This window comes from Heptranchias perlo, chromosome 16 (genome assembly GCF_035084215.1).
Source record: "Heptranchias perlo isolate sHepPer1 chromosome 16, sHepPer1.hap1, whole genome shotgun sequence".
Taxonomy (NCBI): domain Eukaryota; kingdom Metazoa; phylum Chordata; class Chondrichthyes; order Hexanchiformes; family Hexanchidae; genus Heptranchias; species Heptranchias perlo.
The window spans coordinates 34,326,300-34,344,970 of NC_090340.1; the positions used below are offsets into that span (position 1 = coordinate 34,326,300).

The following is an 18,671-nucleotide window of genomic DNA, read 5'->3' on the forward strand; positions in this document are numbered from 1 at the left end:
CTCCCGATCTCCAGCTCCTCTGCTGACCTCCGATCTCCGACTCCTTCTGAACTCCGACTCTTCTGCTGTCCTCCCATTTCTAACTGCTCCTGACCTCTGACTCTTCTGCTGTCCTCCTGACCTCCAACTCTTCTGTTGACCTCTAATTTCCAACTCCTCCTGACCTCCGACTTTTCCGCTGTCCTCCCGATCTCTGACTCCTACCCGACCTACGACTTTTCTGCTGACCTCCCGATCTGCAACTCCTCCCGACCTCTGAATCTTCTGCTGACCTCCGTTCTCCGACTCCTCCCGAACTCCAAATCTTCAGCTGCCCTCTGATCTCCAACTCCTCCTGATCTCCGACTCTTCTGCTGCTCTCCCGACCTCCGACTCTTCTGTTGACCTCTAACTCTGATCTCCGATTCCTCCCGACCTCCGACTCTTCTGTCAGCCCGATCACCTCCCGGCCTGCAATCTTCTCCATGGCCCACTGATGCTGTGTATCTGAAATGCAGATAACATGGGGCCTTACTGAGCCTTGCGCACAGTTGGTACACTGACTCTGACTACACTATATGCTGACTGGCTGCATCAGGTGTGCTGAGCACCTCAGACAGATCAACTGCCTCTAGCCTCTGTACCCAATAATAAGGAGTGTCTGCTGTCGCATTATCAGCCCTACAGACTCTTCTCATTGCATAAGACGAAAAAACAATGATCCCAACACACACTATTTATATACCATTAATGCACAAAGGTAAAACAAGGTGTAGAAATTGAGGCATGCTGTAAGAAAACAGACATTTGTAATTTGTACTTACAAATGAAATGATAATAGACTGCAAAGCTTTTTGGGCAAAATTCTATGTACACACGTAAACATTTTCCCACAGACTACAATAATGGTACATATTTGCTTCTCTGCACTAACTTTAACAGAGATGTGGGCATGAGTGAATAGTTGAAGATAGCTCCGAGTTAGAAATGAACCTTTCTTTCGTTACTAATGAATGCCTATATTTATAACCCATGCTTGGATGTTAAAGGAAGTGAGGCAAAGAAAACCATGCCTTGTTTAGGACTGATCTGCTAAGAAACACAAAAAATTCCCTGACTTGCGTATTAAAGGAAGTTTAATTATTTACTCACAGCAGACATTGGAACGTAGGAATATAGGAACAGGAGTAGGCCATTTAGCCCCCTCAAGCCTGTTCCGCCATTCAATGAAATCATGGCTGATCTGTGACCTAACTCCATATACCCGCCGTAGCCCATATCCCTTAATATCTTTGGTTAACAAAAATCTATCAATCTCAGATTTAAATGTAACAATTGAGCTAGCATCAACTCCGTTTGCGGAAGAGAGTTCCAAACTTCCACCACCCTTTGCGTGTAGAAATGTTTCCTAACTTCATTCCTGAAAGTCCTGGCTCTAACGTTTAGGCTACGTCCTAGACTCCCCAACCAGCGGAAATACTTTCTCTCTATCTACTCTATCAGTTCCCCTTAATATTTTGAAAACTTCGATCAAATCACCCTATAATCTTCTAAATTCCAGGAATCTCTCCTCATAATTTAACCCTTGGAGTCCAGGTATCATTCCAAGGTGCGGTGCCCAGAACTGAACACAGTACTCAAGGTGTGGTCAAACCAGGGCTTTGTATAGCTGTAGCATAACTTCTACCCCCTTGTATTCTAGTCCTCGAGATATAAAGTTCAGTATTCCATTATCCTTTTTGATTATTTTCTGTACCTGTCCATGACATTTTAATGATCTATGAACATGGACCCCACGTCTCTTTGGACTTCCACTGTTTCGAGCTTTTCACCATTTAGAAAGTACACTGATCTTTCCTTTTTAGGTCCAAAATGGATGACCTCATACTTGCCTACATTGAAATCCATTTGCCACAGTTTTGCCCATTCACTTAATCTATTAATATCTCTCTGTAATTTTATACTTCCATATATACTGCTTACAATGCTGCCTATCTTTGCGTCATCGGCAAACTTGGATATGTGGCTCTCTATCCCATTATCTAAGTCGTTAATAAATACAGAGAATAGTTGAGGGCCCCAACACAGATCCCTGTGAGACACCACTAGTCACATCCTGCCAATTTGAGTACCTGCCCATTATCCCTACTCCCTGTGTCCTGCCGTTCAGCCAATTTCCTAACCAGGTCAGTAATTTGCCCTCAATTCCATGAGCTTCAACTTTAGCTAACAGTCTCTTAAGAGGGACTTTATCGAATGCCTTCTGGAAATCCCTATAAACAACATATATAGAATTCCCCTACCACTACTTTAGTCACCTCTTCAAAAAATGCAATCAGGTTCCACAGACATGACCTACCCTTTACAAATCCATGCTGGCTCTTTTTGATCAGCTGAAAATTTTCAAGTTGTTCAGTCACTCTATCCTTAATTGTAGACTCTAGTAATTTCCCGACTACAGATGTTAGGCTAACTGGTCTATAATTCCCTGGTTTCCCTCTCTCACCTTTCTTAAATAGTGGATGATGTGGAGATGCCGGTGATGCACTGGGGTTGACAATTGTAAACAATTTTACAACACCAAGTTATAGTCCAGCAATTTTATTTTAAATTCACAAGCTTTCGGAGGCTTCTTCCTTCCTCAGGTGAACGTTGTTGGAAATGAAATCCTCGAAATGAAATCGCATTTATAAATCACAGAACAATGCTTGGTGATTACAGACAGTTTTTTCAACTGCCCGTTGCCAAGGCAATCAGTGTGCAGACAGACAGGTGTTACCTACAAGGTCTCCGAATATACAAATCACCAAAAAAACCCCAAAAAAAACAGAGATGGAGAGGTAGAAACATAGAAAAGACAGCAACTGACCCGTTATATTAAAAACAGATAACATTTGTTCGCTGGTGGGGTAACGTGTTGCGTGACATGAACCCAAGATCCCGGTTGAGGCCGTTCTCATGGGTGCAGAACTTGGCTATCAATTTCTGCTCGACGATTTTGCGTTGTCGTGTGTCTCGAAGGCTGCCTTGGAGTACGCTTACCTGAACACACTCAAGAAACTAGTTCCCTTTCTGACATGAGCTCGTCTGCTTATCTCAATCTATGTGAAAGTTAACTACATCAAAGACCCATAAGTAATGCTGAGGATAAGCAAGATGCCAAAGCTTGAACAAATAGAACACAGTGGCAGACCTATGGAAGATGCTGGGATGCAGCCACATCTCAATAGTTAACGATGTCCTCCCCTCCCCACCCCTTGATGTCCTCCATGGCCCCTCCCCCCACTAGATGTCCTCCACGCCACCCCCCCCGCCGTTATAAATTGGATAGCTAGGTGGTGAAGGATAGAATACTAGAGCGTGGTCTCCAATTGCTTCCATGCCTTTATTCACACAGCTCACATTACACGCCCTCCTATAAATGGACACCCGAATTGATACCCACCGTGTGAACACAATTAACACTAATTAATATAAATCACATAAATTCAATTAAACCCCCCCCCACTACACACACGATGTCCTCCACGGCTCCCCCCCACCCAGATGTCATCCAGCGCGCCCCCCCACCCCCCCACCCCCCCACCCCCCCACTCCCCGATGTTCTCCACGGCCCATGATCTCTCCCTCCCTCCCTGCTCTCCGATCCCTGGCCCTTCCGCCTGCCAGACAGCCAACCCGTCAATCTGGCTGGTTTCGTGCGGGAAACCTGGAAGCAAAAATAATTGCCTTTAATTGAGTTGCGATCGCAGATTCCGAAGTACTCACCTCACGTTCAGGTTTCCCACCCGAAAGCCATCCACCCCCTCTCTTCTGGGCTCCAGGTCAAAATCATGCCCCATGTCTTTCTCTGGTTTGTCTCCTATCTCCCATCATGCCCTCTCTGTGCTCATCTTATCCATGAGTCCAACCTCCTGCTCTCTTGACCCTCTATCCACTAAACTGTTGACCACCCAACTTCCCTTGCTGGCTCCCATGCTAGCTGACGTAGAAATTATTTCCTCTCCTCAAGTACTGTCCCCCTCTTTTTCAAAACCACCATTACCATCCTCCTCCCCAAGAAACTCAGCCTTGTCTCCCCTGTCCTTGCAAACAACACCCCATCTCGAACTTTCATTTCCAAACCAAAGTCCTTGAATGTGCTTCCCAAATCCATCCCCATCTTTTCCACAACTCCATGTTTGAACCACTCCATCAGCTTTTTAATCCTGCCCCAGCACTGAAACAGCCCTAATCAAAATCACAAATGATACACACCATGGTCAACTACACCATTCTCCTCCAACGCCTCTCCTCCATTGTACAGGTGAGTGGGACTACCCTTGCTTGGTTCCACTCTTACCTATTCAATTGTAGCAGAACTGTTACCTCTGGAGTCCCCCAAGGATCTATCCTTGGCCCCCTCCTCTTCCTCATCTACATGCTGCCCCTGACGACATCATCCAAAGACATGGGTTCAGGTTTCACATGTACCCTGACGACATCCAGCTTTATCTCTCCACCACCTCTCTTGACCCCTCCACTGCCTCTGTGTTCTCAGACTGCTTGTCCGACATCCAGTCCTGAACGAGGCGCAATTTCCTCCAGTTAAACATTGAGAAGCCATTGTCTCAGGTTCAACCAGACTGTTTGTAACCTCGGTGCCCTATTTGACCCTTCGCTGAGCTTCCAATCCCTTATCCTCTCCATCACAAAGACCACCTACTTACACCTTCGTAGTATCACCGGTCTCCGCCCCTGCCTCGACCCATCAGTTGATAAAACCCTCATTCATGCCTTTGTCACCTCCAGACTCAACTATTCCAATGCTCTGCAAGCTGGCTTCCCAACCACCATCCTCCATAAACTTCAGCTCATGCTGCCCATATTCTATCCCACAATAAGTCGCACTCACTCAAATTTAAAATTCTCATCCTTGTGTTTACATTCCTTCATGGCCTCGCTCCTCCCTATCTCTGTAATCATCTCCAGCCTCACAACCCTCCGAGAACTCTGCATTCCACCAACTCTGGCCCCTTGTGCGTCCCTCACTCCCTTTGCCCCATTATTGCCGGCTGTGCGTTCAGCCACCTAAGCCGTAAACTCTGGAATTCCCTTCCTAAACGTTTCCACCTTGCTCTGCTTCTTTAAGATCCTCCTTAAAACCCGTCTCTTTGACCAAGCTTTTGGTCACTACTCCTAATATCTCCTTCTTTTGTTCAATGTCAATTTTTGTCTGAATATGCTTTTGCGAAGGTCCTTAGGACGTCTAGGACCTATGTTTTGGAATACCCTCCCTAAACCTCTTTGCCTCTCCACCACCCCCTCCTCCTTTAAAACTCTCCTTTAAACACACCTGTTTGAGCAGGTTTCGGTCACCCCTCCAAACATCTCCTTCTTTGGCTTGGTGTTGATTTTTGTCTGATTATGCTGCTGGGATGTTTTTCTATGTGAAGGATGGCATATAAATGCAAATTGTTAATGTTTAATAACTCTAAGTCTGATAAGAATATGTATTCTTATCAGACAATGCAAATTGCCAGATAATTGCATTTATAAAGACATTGGACAATTCGTAGGGAGCAGGGAGTGGTCTTTATTATCGAACAGTGTAGAAATATCTAGTAAAGGCCTAAAAATATAACAAAGTGAAATTTCCATGGGGTTTGCCTGATCTCCCACCATAACTTCAACAGAAAATAAGAGGAAATCCTGGAGTAAAGGAGTAAAGCGCTGTCTCTGCCATTTCTCCGAAATTTCTGCCAATCTTACACCAAAATTACAGCGGGAGATCATGAAAACCGAACAGTAAAGCCAATTGGTAATTTTCATCACAATGATGCTGCGTGCAAGTCAGGACTAGAGTTCCCAACCCTCCCACTTTTGGCGGGAGTCTCCTGAAATCGGCGGTTCGTCTAAACACAAGCAATTGTTTGAAATGAATCGCTTCCTTACTCAACATTTAATTTGTTTCGTCCAGGTACACCTTGCCTTACAAAACCATGTAGCAGTTCCTTTTTCGAATGTGAAGGACGGCATATAAATGCAAGTTGTTGCCGGAGTTCCAAAGTGAATTTACATTTTTTGAATGTAACATTACAGGTACAAAGATAAAAGGAGCTGCATGATTTTTTTTGCTCATGAAAAGAAGTGTGTTTAATTAGATTACATTTGTTTTGAGAATCTGGGACTTCGGGAGTAGGGGCGCCTCGGGAATTGGGGGGGGGGGGTGGAAGCTCAGGAGTCGGGATTTGGGGAGAGGGAGGACTAGGGGAATGGGGGTCAGGGAGAGAGGAAGACTGGGGATTGGAGCTTGAGCAAGGCGGGGAGGGGGGCGGGCAGAGAGACTGGGGAACATCAAAGTTCCTCACACCTCTGGTTCCCTCCTGCGATTCGCCCCCAACCTTGGTTTCCCTTCTTCACCTGCTTGCGGGGGTCTCCTGGTTCTGGGAACTTCTCACACAACAGCTACCGGTACAAAGCCACCAGCAGATACTCAACTGCACGGGACCCAACCTCTATAAGGTAAATGCAGTAACATTTGCGGATGTCACATGGTCGGATTTCATGCGAGCAAGTCTTCACGTGATCAAACCTCCAGCATTGGTTCCCACCAGAGTTGGCAATCCAAATGAGGACCCCCATCTGTTTCGACAAGATTGATGCTGCATGTTTTTAAACAAATGAGCTCCACCTAACAATTTTTCATGAGGATGGAGTGCCCTTTTAATAATAAACACACTTAGAATGTTCTTTCCCTCATGACAAGATTCTGTCATTTGCAGCTTTATTCTACATGTATAATACAATTTTTTTTTCTTCTTTTGTTGCAGGAAAAAAAAGTCCCCAGCATGTCACTGTCATGCGTGCAGTGAGTAAGAGGAAAGTCCCAGTGTGCGCTCGTGCTCGTTCCTCCCCCCGGGCGCTCGCGCTGACTCAGGCGGGCACGCGCGGCGACGATTTGTTTTCGGTGCCGACGTTCACAGCGCGGTGACGTCACAGTAGGGGATTTTTGTCCCCCCCACCCCCACCCCTGTAGGTGTCGTGATGTCGGAGAGGAGAGATGTCGGAGCCCGGTTTGGTCTGGTCTGGACGGGACGGGGACCACAGCAGCGCTCCGCAGCTTCACCACCACCACCACCAGCGTCCGAGTGTACCAGCAGTCGCACACACTAATCTGCTAGATATGGCCGGTATGGCGGCTTCGAACGGGCACAGGCCTAAACAACAGCTCCTTAGGCCTGGTCCTCCTGAGGCAGGAGCAGGAGCCTCTACTCCTCGGGGTCAGGCGCCGCCTCTCGGCGTCGGAGGTAGCCGGGGCGAGATTAGCGATGAGTTCGCGGTTGCCAGCGATAAACAGGTTTATCTGGAGTTCCACAAGACCTCGATCCAAGAGCTGTTCAGAGTGGTTCTGGCCATTTCGGTGCCGTTGACGATGGTACATTACCCGCCAGTGTCTCCCGGCTCCAAACAAATCTGGGTGCACCTGAAGGGGAGACAGGAACATGTGAGAAAGGCGAAGGTACGTCTGGGGACCGAGTTAAGTTGGGTTGGCCCTGGGCCTCAGCCTGGTTACTTCTGTCCGAAGTCTCCACTGGGGGAGGAGCAGAGCCGGAAATGTAGAAGAGTGGAGCTCAGTCAATCTTGTAATGTGATAATCAGTAACGATCGATAGTTTTAATAGTAAACATTGCAAAGAGTAAGTTTTTTCCCTCTAAAGTGCTTCTGTGTATCCGTTGTAGTGCAGGAATTGTTGTTTTGGGCAGGAACTAAGCCTGGTATTTCCCGAGAGTTTGGGGTACTGTTTATCTAATTATAGTATTTAAGGTGAGTAAAAGATTTGATAGGGTAGACAGAGAGAAACTATTTCCTCTGGTGGGAGAGTCCAGAACAACCTTAAAATTAGAGCTAGGCCGTTCAGGGATGATGTCAGAAAGCACTTCTTCACACAAAGGGTAGTGGAAATCTGGAACTACTCCTGCCCCCCCCCCCAAAAAAAAAAGCTGTTGAGGTTAGGTTAGATGAAAATGTCAAAAGATTGATCGATTTTTTTTTTTGTTAGGGAAGGGAATCGAGGGTATTGAACCAATGCAGGTAGATGGAGTTAAGATACAGATCAGCCATGATCCACAACATTCACCTGAGGAAGGAGGAAGCCTCCGAAAGCTTGTGAAATTTAAAATAAATTTGTTGGACTATAACTTGGTGTTGTAAAATTGTTTACAATGATCTAAGTGAATGGCGGAACAGGCTCAAGGGGTTGAAAGGCCTACTCCTGTTCCTGTGTTTATTGGGACTTTGTGTTGGAGGACATTAATGAAAGAATCATTCCATGCTGATTCCAGAGTATTTCAGTTACAGGACACTAATTGTTTTGTGTGAGGGAGAGGGTATGTTGCTTAAATGGATTTGCTTAAAATTTTGTAAAGACTATACATTTCAGGAGTCTTACATTTTTGGAAGTAGTGTTTCTGTGGATGTCAACAGCTGAGCTCAAATGTTTTAGCACCAGCTTGTCTCTTAATGAGTTTTCTTACCTTTTTATCAACCTATAGGTATTTGTTTTTAAATTCCAGCATGCAGATTTATTTAATCTGATTATAAAAAAAGTAGTGTTGTAACCAACCTAATATTTGTATTTGGGGTGAATTTGATTGTAACATATAATTACTGATTTCTTGATTGGGTTTCTTCCAGAGTTCAATTTAATTACAAAGTCCCAAAATATGTTATGGTGATATGGACTTGTATACATTTCAAGTCTATATCAAATGTGTTTCTGTGGAATTCTTATTTAGTCACTTGATGTGTTTACAGAAAAATTCCATGATTGCGACATTTGAAAACCAGGACTGTATATCCTTCTCATTTGGTTGCTAAGCAATGGTTCTATAAAAGGTAGAAGGAAGGAGATGAATGTGGGAGGCCACCATTTGTATTAGCCAACCATTGGTATTAATTTATAGTTGTTTGGGCTAGGCATTTTAAGTTGCAAAGCCAGAAGTTCTACTAAATTCCCATAAGGCTATGCCATAATGCTGTGTCATTCTGCTATTGTCTTGTTATATTTTATGCTGCATTGAACATTTCTTGAGCAATACATATTTTAAAACTCTTGTGTCCCTAGAACTGTTCTTGTGCATAGAATGTGTGTGCATTTTGGAGTGAAATAGCTTTATATATTTATCACTATCAGTTACTTTTAAAGATGTTTAGAGACACAAATGTCATAGCTGAATTTTTTGGTTGACTTGTTAATACTGTATTTAACTTGTCACTGAGGCAAGTGAGGTAGCAGGTGTCAGTGTTTTCAGCAAAATTAAATCATGGTCTAAATCAGAACTTTCTCAGTGCAAAGTGTCGTATTTAATCATTTTTGCAACTATTATCACATTATTGAAAAGTACATTAGAATATTCTTTCTAAGCCTCTCAGATTCAATGTCCTTGTGCCTGGCTCCAAAAATGCCAAGTGGTATTTGGAGTTGGCCAATTGGATCAGCAATGATCTTCCCACCAATCCTCATAGTTAGTTTGCCAGGAGTTTTTTCTGCACTTGCTTGCTTGACTCTTTTTTTCCAATGAGCAAGGAAAGTGAAGTTTTGCACAAAAAATATCTTAGTCTTAATTAATTGTGTGGTATTGATCAACACTTCAACTACCTAATATTTTCTTTTACATTTTATAGGAATATATCAAGGGTGTTTGTAATCCAGAATTTCGTGAAATTGAACATTATCCAAAGGATATGCATTGCATTTTTGCAGGAGCTAAGGGCTTGTTTCTCAAGTGTCTCATACAGGATACCTGTGCTGACATTTCCATGGCAAGTGCTGGAGTGATTGCTATTACAGGAGTCACTGAGGCAGTGATTATGGCAAAAACCCGAATACAGCAGTTTGTGCAACTCTTCAGAGATAACCAAAGCCTACCAAGCAAAAGGGAATCTTTCATTAAGAGGAACTTCAAACATTTTGTAGAATCGCATGCTGATAAATATACAATGGATTTGCTGCTCTTGCCCAGTTCTGTAAAGGAGGAACTTATGAATCTTGCTCAAGATGTACTTCGCCTTGAAGAATTTATAGATCTTACTCTGGAACCTGATAATTCACAAATCGTTAATCATGATGCATTTAACTCCTCCCAAAAGACTGAGTGTTCTGAGGCAAAATGTAAAGATCTGCCCTCCTTAGAAGAAGCCAGAAAACAGGCTGGCACACCTGTATCTGAACTTGCTCAGCAAATGGACACAATGCTCACACAAGTAACGCAAAAATCATTTGGTCCAGAAACAGAACAAACATCTTGCGAGGAGTCTTCATCAACGGGAAAGGAGAGACCGTCATGCAAACGAAGATCATCTAGCAGTGAGGACAGACATACAAAGCGGCAGTTTTCAGGAGATATCGATGATTTTGTAGCAATTAACTCTACAACTAAAACACCTTGTAATGACTTGGTCACCAGTGACCCCATTGTATGTAACGCTTCCTTAATTGAACAGCAGGATGATCAAATTGAAGAAGACTCCACTGCTACTACTCCAGAAATGGAGTTCAACATGCTTGTAGAATTTTTTAGAACAATGGGTTATTCCAGCGATGTTATAAAAAGAGTAATTAGTGAAATGGGGCAGACTGAAGAACCTATGTTACTGCTAAAAAGAATTGTTGAAGAAAGTAAACGTTCGGAAAAAGACCAAGCTGCTGGTGTACAGCAGACAGCTGTTTCAAGTAGCTCTCGTGCAAATCTAGTGAATGAAACAAAGAATCCACAAATGGAGAAACAGGGAACTTGTACTGCCAGAACTGCTGAAGTTAAAGAGAGTAAACCAAAATCTAAATCAACCAGTTATTCACAAGACCAAAGGAAAAACGAGACACTTAAAGAAAATTGTCATCCTGTAGATGTAGTGTTGGTCGGCACTGCCCAGGACAACAGAGATGAAGTCTTAAGAAAGCCTCCCGCAGTGAGGTTAATTCAAGATGTTGAAAAATTTCAGCCTGCCAAGCATTACAACAATGTTGAAAAATTAGTTACTGAGAGAATATCACTAACTGAAAGTGATATTGTAGCAAGAGGCAGTTCTGAACAGCCACATTTGACTGTGACTCTTCGGCAGCCTGCTGTGCCCTCTAATCAGCAAGTGGGTGCTTCGGTGACTGGAGTTCAACGGTTCCACGATTTACTAAAAAGCCCTTACAAGCTAACCCTAACAAGTGATCCTGGGCAACCAAATTTAAAACATATTATAATCGATGGAAGTAATGTTGCTATGGCGTAAGTATCATTAAATTACTTTATGATTAACCTTGCATGCACTGCATAGGAAGTGGCAAAGTTTTGTACCAGTGTTAGTTTGGCTCAGTTGTGGCACCCTTCTTTGATAAGCTTGTGGATTCAAGCCCTATTGCAGCATTTGACATTCCAGTGCAGTACTTATTGATTGCAACATTGCTAGAGGTGATGTCTTCTGGAACAGACTGAATTCCCATGTCATTATTCAAAGCAGAGCATAGTTCATCTGGCCAACATAGCTCCCTTATCCAAGCCAACAAAAAAGTTAACTGATTTTTCTCTGCTGTTTGTGAGATCTTGTGAAAAATGACTGAAATTGAGTGACTATAGGCAAATTTGTCAAAGTAATTAATTGCATTTAAAGTGCTTTGAGTTGTTTGAGAAACACAATAGTGTTATACAGACACACAAGCTTCTTTGTTTTGAAGACTGTAAATGTATAAATATACTAGGTCTACACTGATTTGAAATAGTGAGAACATTGAATAAATTTCTCTATTATGAGCCAGTTGGCATAGGCACGATTGAAATAAGGAGCAGGAAGCCTGAGGATTGGGAGGGTTTTAGAAATCAGTAAAGGATAACCAAGAAATTGATGAGGGAGAAAATTGAATATGAGAGTAAATTAGCAAGAAATATAAAAACAGATTGGAAGAGCTTCTACAAGTATGTAAAAGAAGAGATTAGTGAAAGTAAACGTGGGTCCCTTAGAGGCAGAAACAGGAGAAATTATAACGGGGAAATAAGGAAACGGCAGTGAAGTTAAATAAATATTTTGTATCTGTCTTCTCAGTAGAAGCACAAAAAACATAATGGATATAGTGGGGAACCAAGGGTCTAATGAGAGTGAGGAACTTAAAGTAATTAAGATTAGTAAAGAAAAAGTACTGGAGAAATTAATGGGACAAAAAGCCGATAAATTACCTGGGCCTGTTGGGCTACATTCTAGGGTTTGAAAAGAGGCGGTTGCAGAGATATTGGATGCATTGGTTTTGATCTTCCAGAATTCCCCAGATTCTAGAATGGTCCCCGTGGATTGGAAGGTAGCAAATGTAACCCCGCTATTCAAGAAAGAAAGGAGGGAAAGAGAAAACACGGAACTATAGGCCAGTTAGCCTGACATCAGTAGTAGGGAAAATGCTAGAATTTGTCAGTCAGGACTTAGTAACAGGACACTTAGAAAATCATAATATGATCAAGCAGAGTCAACACGGTTTTATGAAGGGGAAATCGTGTTTGACAAATCTATTAGTTTTTTTGAGGGTGTAACTAGCAGGGTAGATAAAGTGGAACCAGTGAATGTGTATATTTGGATTTTCAAAAGGCATTCAGTAAGGTGCCACACAAAAGGTTGTTACACAAGATTCGTGCTCATGGGATTGGGTGTAATATATTAGCATGGATTGAGGATTGGTTAATGGACAGAAAACAAAGTAGGAATAAATGGGTCATTTTTGGGTGCCACAAGGATCAGTGCTTGGGCTTCAGCTGTTTACAATATGTATCAATGACTTAGGTGAGGGGACAGTGTGTAATGTATCCAAGTTTGCTGACGATACAAAGCTATGTGGGAATGTAAGCTGTGAGGAGGATGCAAAGAGGCTGCAAAGGTATATAGACAGGTTAAGTGAGTGGGCGAGAAGATGGCAGATAGAGTATAACGTGGGGAAATGTGAAATTATCCACTTTGGTAGGAAGAATAGAAAAGCAGAATATTTTTTAAAAGGTGAGAGACTAACAAATGTTGGTAGTCAGAGGGATTTGGATGTCCTTGTACACGAATCACAAAGTTAACATGCAGGTACAGTAAGCAATTAGGAAGGTAAATGGTACATTAGCCTTTATTGCAAGGGGGTTGGAGTATAAGAGTTAGGAGGTCTTGCTGCAATTATATAGGGCTTTGGTAAGTCCACACCTGGAGTACTGTGTAGAGTTTTGGTCTCCTTACCTAATGAAGGATATACTTGCCTTAAGGGGGTGCAACAAAGTTCACTAGATTAATTCCTGGGATGAGAAGGTTGTCCCATGAGGAGAGATTGAGTAGAATGGCCCTATATTCTCTGGAGTTTAGAAGAATGAGAGGTGATCTCATTGAAACGTATAAAATTCTGAGAGGTCTTGATAGGGTAGATGCTGAGAGGCTGTTTCCCCTGGCTGAAGAGTCTAGTACTAGGGGTCATAGTCTCAAGATAAGAGGCCGGCCATTTAGGACCAAGATTATGAAAAATTTCTTCACTCAGAGGGTTGTGAATCTTTGAATCCTCTACCCCAGATGGCTGTGGATGCTCAATCATTGGGTATATTCAAGATCGAGATCGATTAGAATTTTGGACATTAAGGGAATCAAGGGATAGGGCAGGAAAGTGGAGTTGAGGTAGAAGATCAGCCATGACTGGCGGATCAGGCTCAAGGGGCCGTATGGCCTTCTCCTCCTCCTATTCTTATGTTCTTATAGCTAGATATTTAACCTAGCTAGGTTTGCAAAATAAATACAACATATTTGACTTGAGTTTATTGGTTGGGGCTAAGTTTACTGAATTATTAATCTTTTATTTAATTACAAATTATTTATTTTGTTATATATAAGTAGTTGCTTACTTTATATCTTGCTGATGGAAACCCATTTCCAATAAACTTAAATTTCAATAGTTCAAATTCTGACGTTGAATGACTGGACAAGTACCAGATTTGTAGCAATCTTGTTTGTATCGTAGACAAAACAAATGGCTACCGATCCTTGGATCAAGGAAATTAGTGAGGAAATTAATATTTTCAAGAGCTCTGGCTATGAGGGGTTGTACCCAAGAGCTAAGATATAATTCTCATGGGCCTATTAGATGAGCATCTCTAGTGGGGGAACTGTACAAGATTATTCCACACGATTTTAAGTCTTCATTGGAAGAGCATAGAGGCAATAAAAATGGGAATTCTTTTGCAGAGGGAAGTAGATTCCTGAAATAAAGGTAATCAATGAATATGGATTTTCAGAGGTCATTTGAGGCTAGGCCATTAAAATTAACAACTTATCTATCTGACAATTTCTGCAGTTGAAAGCAGATGATGATGTTGCTGGTTGACGGAAACCATCATGGAGTGAAGAAATGCAGGTTCACTTTTTTCCACTCCACTGATTGCTTTCGAGGAAGTGAGAAGAGAAAGTGCCAAGTGGAGGCTGTGAAGGAGGAGGGAGAAATTGTCTGGGATGTCTTTGCTATGTTATCATGTGTCTCCTGTCAACTCATAGATAGCACATGACAGCAGGGTGGTCTTGACTTTAGGTGGTGTATTTTCAAAGAGCAACAAAAACTGAAAAATGAAGGAGGCTCTGGGAGCAATCACTGGTGGAATTTAGATTAGGGTACATTTAGTAGTTACTAAATTGTTGATTTCTGGTTTTGTGGCCAGATGATCAATGCAGAAATCATTTAAAATAAAAAGTAGATGGGTAAGAGATAGCAAATAGATTTTAATGTGGAAAAATATACGCAAATACATGGCAGTATAGGAATTGTGTGCACTGTGTACAAGTACCTTTTTTTTGAGAAAATTTGAGCATATTGCTCAATCGTTAAAAAGTATTTAATTCTGGACAGTTAAAGCATTTGATTACAAGACGAAAAGGGGTAATTCAATACATTGTTAAAGCTATATCTGCAATATTGCTCTAGTGTGTTTTTTCTAAAGGGTTCAAAAACGTAACGAGTACTCTGGGACTCATGGCCTAAGCTATGAGCTTATACTAATAGAATTGGGCAGTTTTTTTATTGGAGAGGACAGAGGAATCTTGACTGTAAGAAAAGTTTCTTGGATTTATCCAGAGCCAGCTTTCCCATTACAAAATATTTATTGAGCTTTGAGCCTGTACATTGAAAACCACTCACAATTAATGATCATGGCCAGTAGTTAGTTTGTTTTTAGTGCTACAGATAATCATTTCCTAGTTCAGTTGGGAGGCTGGCTTGTGGCACTGGCAGAGAACCTGAGGAAGAAGGCCAGAGCCCTAAGAAATGCTGCCATCCCGAGAGGTGCAGCACGTCCATCTGAGACCACTACTATCAATGCAGCAGGCAGCGCTGGCTCGTGGGGCATGGACATCAGTTGCAGGGTGGATGTTGAGGCTTCCGCCAGATTCTGAAGGCCCTGAACAATCTACTGGTGAAAGGTACCCATCTCGCGCAGTTATCCCTGCAAACCATCAGCAGTGAGCAGGTGCAACTGGCAATTGGTCAACCCTAGAGCTTGCAAGTATTTGCGATGCTCCTGCAGCATCCTTCTCTGATGCGGGCACCTGAAGTCCTTCCATACCTCCTCGGTCATCGCCTGTCGTTGACCCTGCCTCATTGGGGACATCTTTAACACCCCCTTCCCCCCCCCCCCCCCTTCCAATTGTCCCTGGTCCTTCAACCTGTTGGAATTAGCCAGCCGTCTTACCGGGTCCACAGGGGTGCTTGTTCCCACGTGGGTGTCTGCAGGTGCATTTGCTACATTTTGGGTGGGGCCAGGAATTGGCAATGAGGCTTTCAGAAGGGGAGTCAAGAGGGATGCTGTGGACTCCCCTCTCCTCCACTTCAGTATCTGGTTGAGTATGCACACACCCCTTCTTCCGACTCGCCCCTATGGGTGCTCTGCCACCTCGTCCTCCTGCTCAGGCTTCCCCTTGTCGTTCTCTCCCCTTGGCTTATCGGGCCTCTGAACCTGTAGGAAAGAAAGACAAAAGGTTAGAATGGTGCAGCATTTCCATCCTCCGATGCAGTCTTGGGGTGAATAGCTGTCCCAGAGACAAAACAGGGCTCTTGATCTCACCTCGCAGTGTGCTACAGATCATGACTCCCCTGTATTTGGAGGACCCTCTCCTCATGCATTGTAAGTGCTTTGAGGAAAGTTATCCCCCACCAGTCACCCTGCACTCACACGAGTTACACATTAATTTGCCCTGCCGAGAGAAAACAGAATATAGGTGAGTTGTGCAGAAATTGACTTGACGTGCGAGAGGTATAGTTGTTAGGGTGACAGCTTGCTTAGGTGTTCTGCTACTGATTACCACTTTCTATGGGGACTTTGAAGGCATTTCTAGTTTGACCTTGAATGGGGACCTGCTTTCTCTTAATTCAATAACAGGACCCCTGTATAAGCCTGTCTCCCTGGTCAACACAGATTCAAGGATCTTGTTAAACACATTTAGCCTGAAAGCACGTGCCAGTCACCTATCTAAATTTCTGCATGAGCAGCCCAACACCTATTTGGCACCTGTCACTAAGAGACCACCTGCAGGTTCTAAACCAATATCTTTACAACAGCATGAAACAAAACTGGAACATGCTGGAAACACTCAGCAACATAGCAATAGGAGTAGGCCATTCAGCCCCTTAAGCCTGTTCCACCATTCAGTTAGATCATGGCTAATATGTACCTCAACTTCATTTATCCGCCATTGTCCCATATCCCTTGTTCCTCTTGCCTAATAAAAATCTGTCGATCTCAGTCTTGAAAATTTAAGTTGACCAAGCATCACCGACTTTTGGGGGGTGGAAAGAGAGAATTCCACATTTCTACTGTGTATTTACTTATAAAATCCTTTTATTGATTTAAACACCTTAATTAGAACACCCCTCAACCTTCTAAACTCAAGGGAATATAACCCAAGCTTATGTAACCTTGCCTCATAATTTAAACCTTGAAGCCCTGGAACCATTCTGGTGAATCTGCGAGAACAGGCAGCCACTGCTAAGAAACGTAAAGCTGCAGTGGTTTGTTACCTTGCCAACCCTGGTCAGGTCATTGTATTTCTTCTGACACTAGTCCGTGGCGTCAATGAAGTGGCACTCGGGGCCGCTGCCATCTCCTTCCATGCTGCTTGCTGGCCTTATGGGGAGCCTTCACCAAATGTCCCCAGGAGCCACTCGTGGCGCTTTTCTGTTGATTCCTACTGTTAGAGAGCGCAGCTTGGAGCTATTGTCCCTGTGCCAGGAATTACAGTTTTAAATGTAGTTTTAGTTTCACATTTTATTATATGAATTTATTGTAGGCACACAACAATGCGAAGGCCGCAGGAGACCTCATATTATAGTTGCTGAGTTCGGTGGCAAGGTGATTTAGCCCTCTGGGTCTTCCCTACCTTCTTCACAATGGTCTCGTTTTTTATTATAGCTACAGGGCCATTACATCACCTCCTCCATGACCTTCACTCTCAGTTTTGCAGCTAACTTACATCAACTCAGCATTCCAGAGAATGGGTCTCATAACAAAAGCTGTCCTTACAAGTACAGAAAAGGTAAACATATTGTCGCTAAACAGATAGATATATCTATTAGAAGATTAGAACTACCCAAGGCTATCTTGTAAGATGTCAATCGGTACAGCCGTGGAGATTTGAGCTATTTGTTGATATTCTACAGATATTGCCTGTTTAACAGATTTTGTAAATCTGTCTTTTAACTAGAAATGGAGTCCTTATTCTTTAATAAAACTTTTCCTGCAAGCGTTCCTAACATTTGACACCTCCTCGAAGAGGGCCTGCTGGTCCTCATTGCCAAAGCTTATAGCACTTGTTTTGGCTTTGTCTTGCAGCATCTCTCTGAAAAAGGGGCAGTTCAGACACTGGAAATTACTTTTTGCATTGTTTTACAGCAATTTTGAACTAAATTCAAATGTTTTGAGTAATTTAAAGTAATTTTAGACAAGACAGATACAGCATAACACTTGCCTTAACTCCCAAGCCTCGCTATGGGTTATGGCGTCTGTTATGAGCTTTCTATGGTGACCTGTGATTGGCCTTTGTGGCAAACCACTGACTGCAACGCTTCCGAGGTCTTCTGATTCACTAATGTGCCCGCTACAGTGTGTTCAAATTACTCCTCCGGGAAACACACCTTGCCGATCATTCCGTTGCAGGAAATCCTTGCCATTAAATTAAAGCAGATAAGTGATCTGGCCCTCAATTACACTTGATCCAGGAACAAGAAACCTCCAGCTGTTGAGTTTCAAAGTCCAATTTCAGATCTTTAACCCAAGTGTAAACACTATCTTCAGCATTTCAAATTTCAAACTTTTCTTTCTTATGGGCAGTTTTGTAACATCCCAACAATGTCGTCATGACGTTTTAGAAAGAAGTGGGCATGAATTCGGAAGAGCCAATGTAAACTTGCTTTCCAAACCCACAGAAAACTTGGAACAATACACCGCTCACTTTTTTTAAGCTGACAAGGCTCTCCAATTCCATTCAGCAGTGCATCCTAATTCCCATGACATTTCAAGCAGCAATGAATCATATCTCTCCCATTCACTTGTTATATAGACTTCATTTATACTTAAATTCATCCTTTTGATCTGAGTATTAAAGTTTCTTTCACCTGTGATAATCTGAATCATTTGAGCCATAAATTGCACAGCTAACTCAAGTAGAGGAGAATCCAA

At 42.9% G+C, this 18,671-nt stretch overlaps 1 protein-coding gene across 1 annotated transcript in view; it reads left to right on the top strand.

Annotated features, from left to right (window-relative positions):
- The first annotated feature begins 6,982 nt into the window (after window positions 1–6,982).
- Window positions 6,983–18,671, top strand: part of n4bp1 (nedd4 binding protein 1) — a 32,971-nt gene continuing 21,282 nt past the window's right edge. Inside the window, exons 1-2 of the mRNA XM_067997922.1 lie at window positions 6,983–7,480; window positions 9,646–11,240. Of these exons, the coding sequence (XP_067854023.1) occupies window positions 7,022–7,480; window positions 9,646–11,240 (2,054 nt within the window). The 5' untranslated portion in view covers window positions 6,983–7,021. The remainder of the gene's footprint in view (window positions 7,481–9,645; window positions 11,241–18,671) is intronic.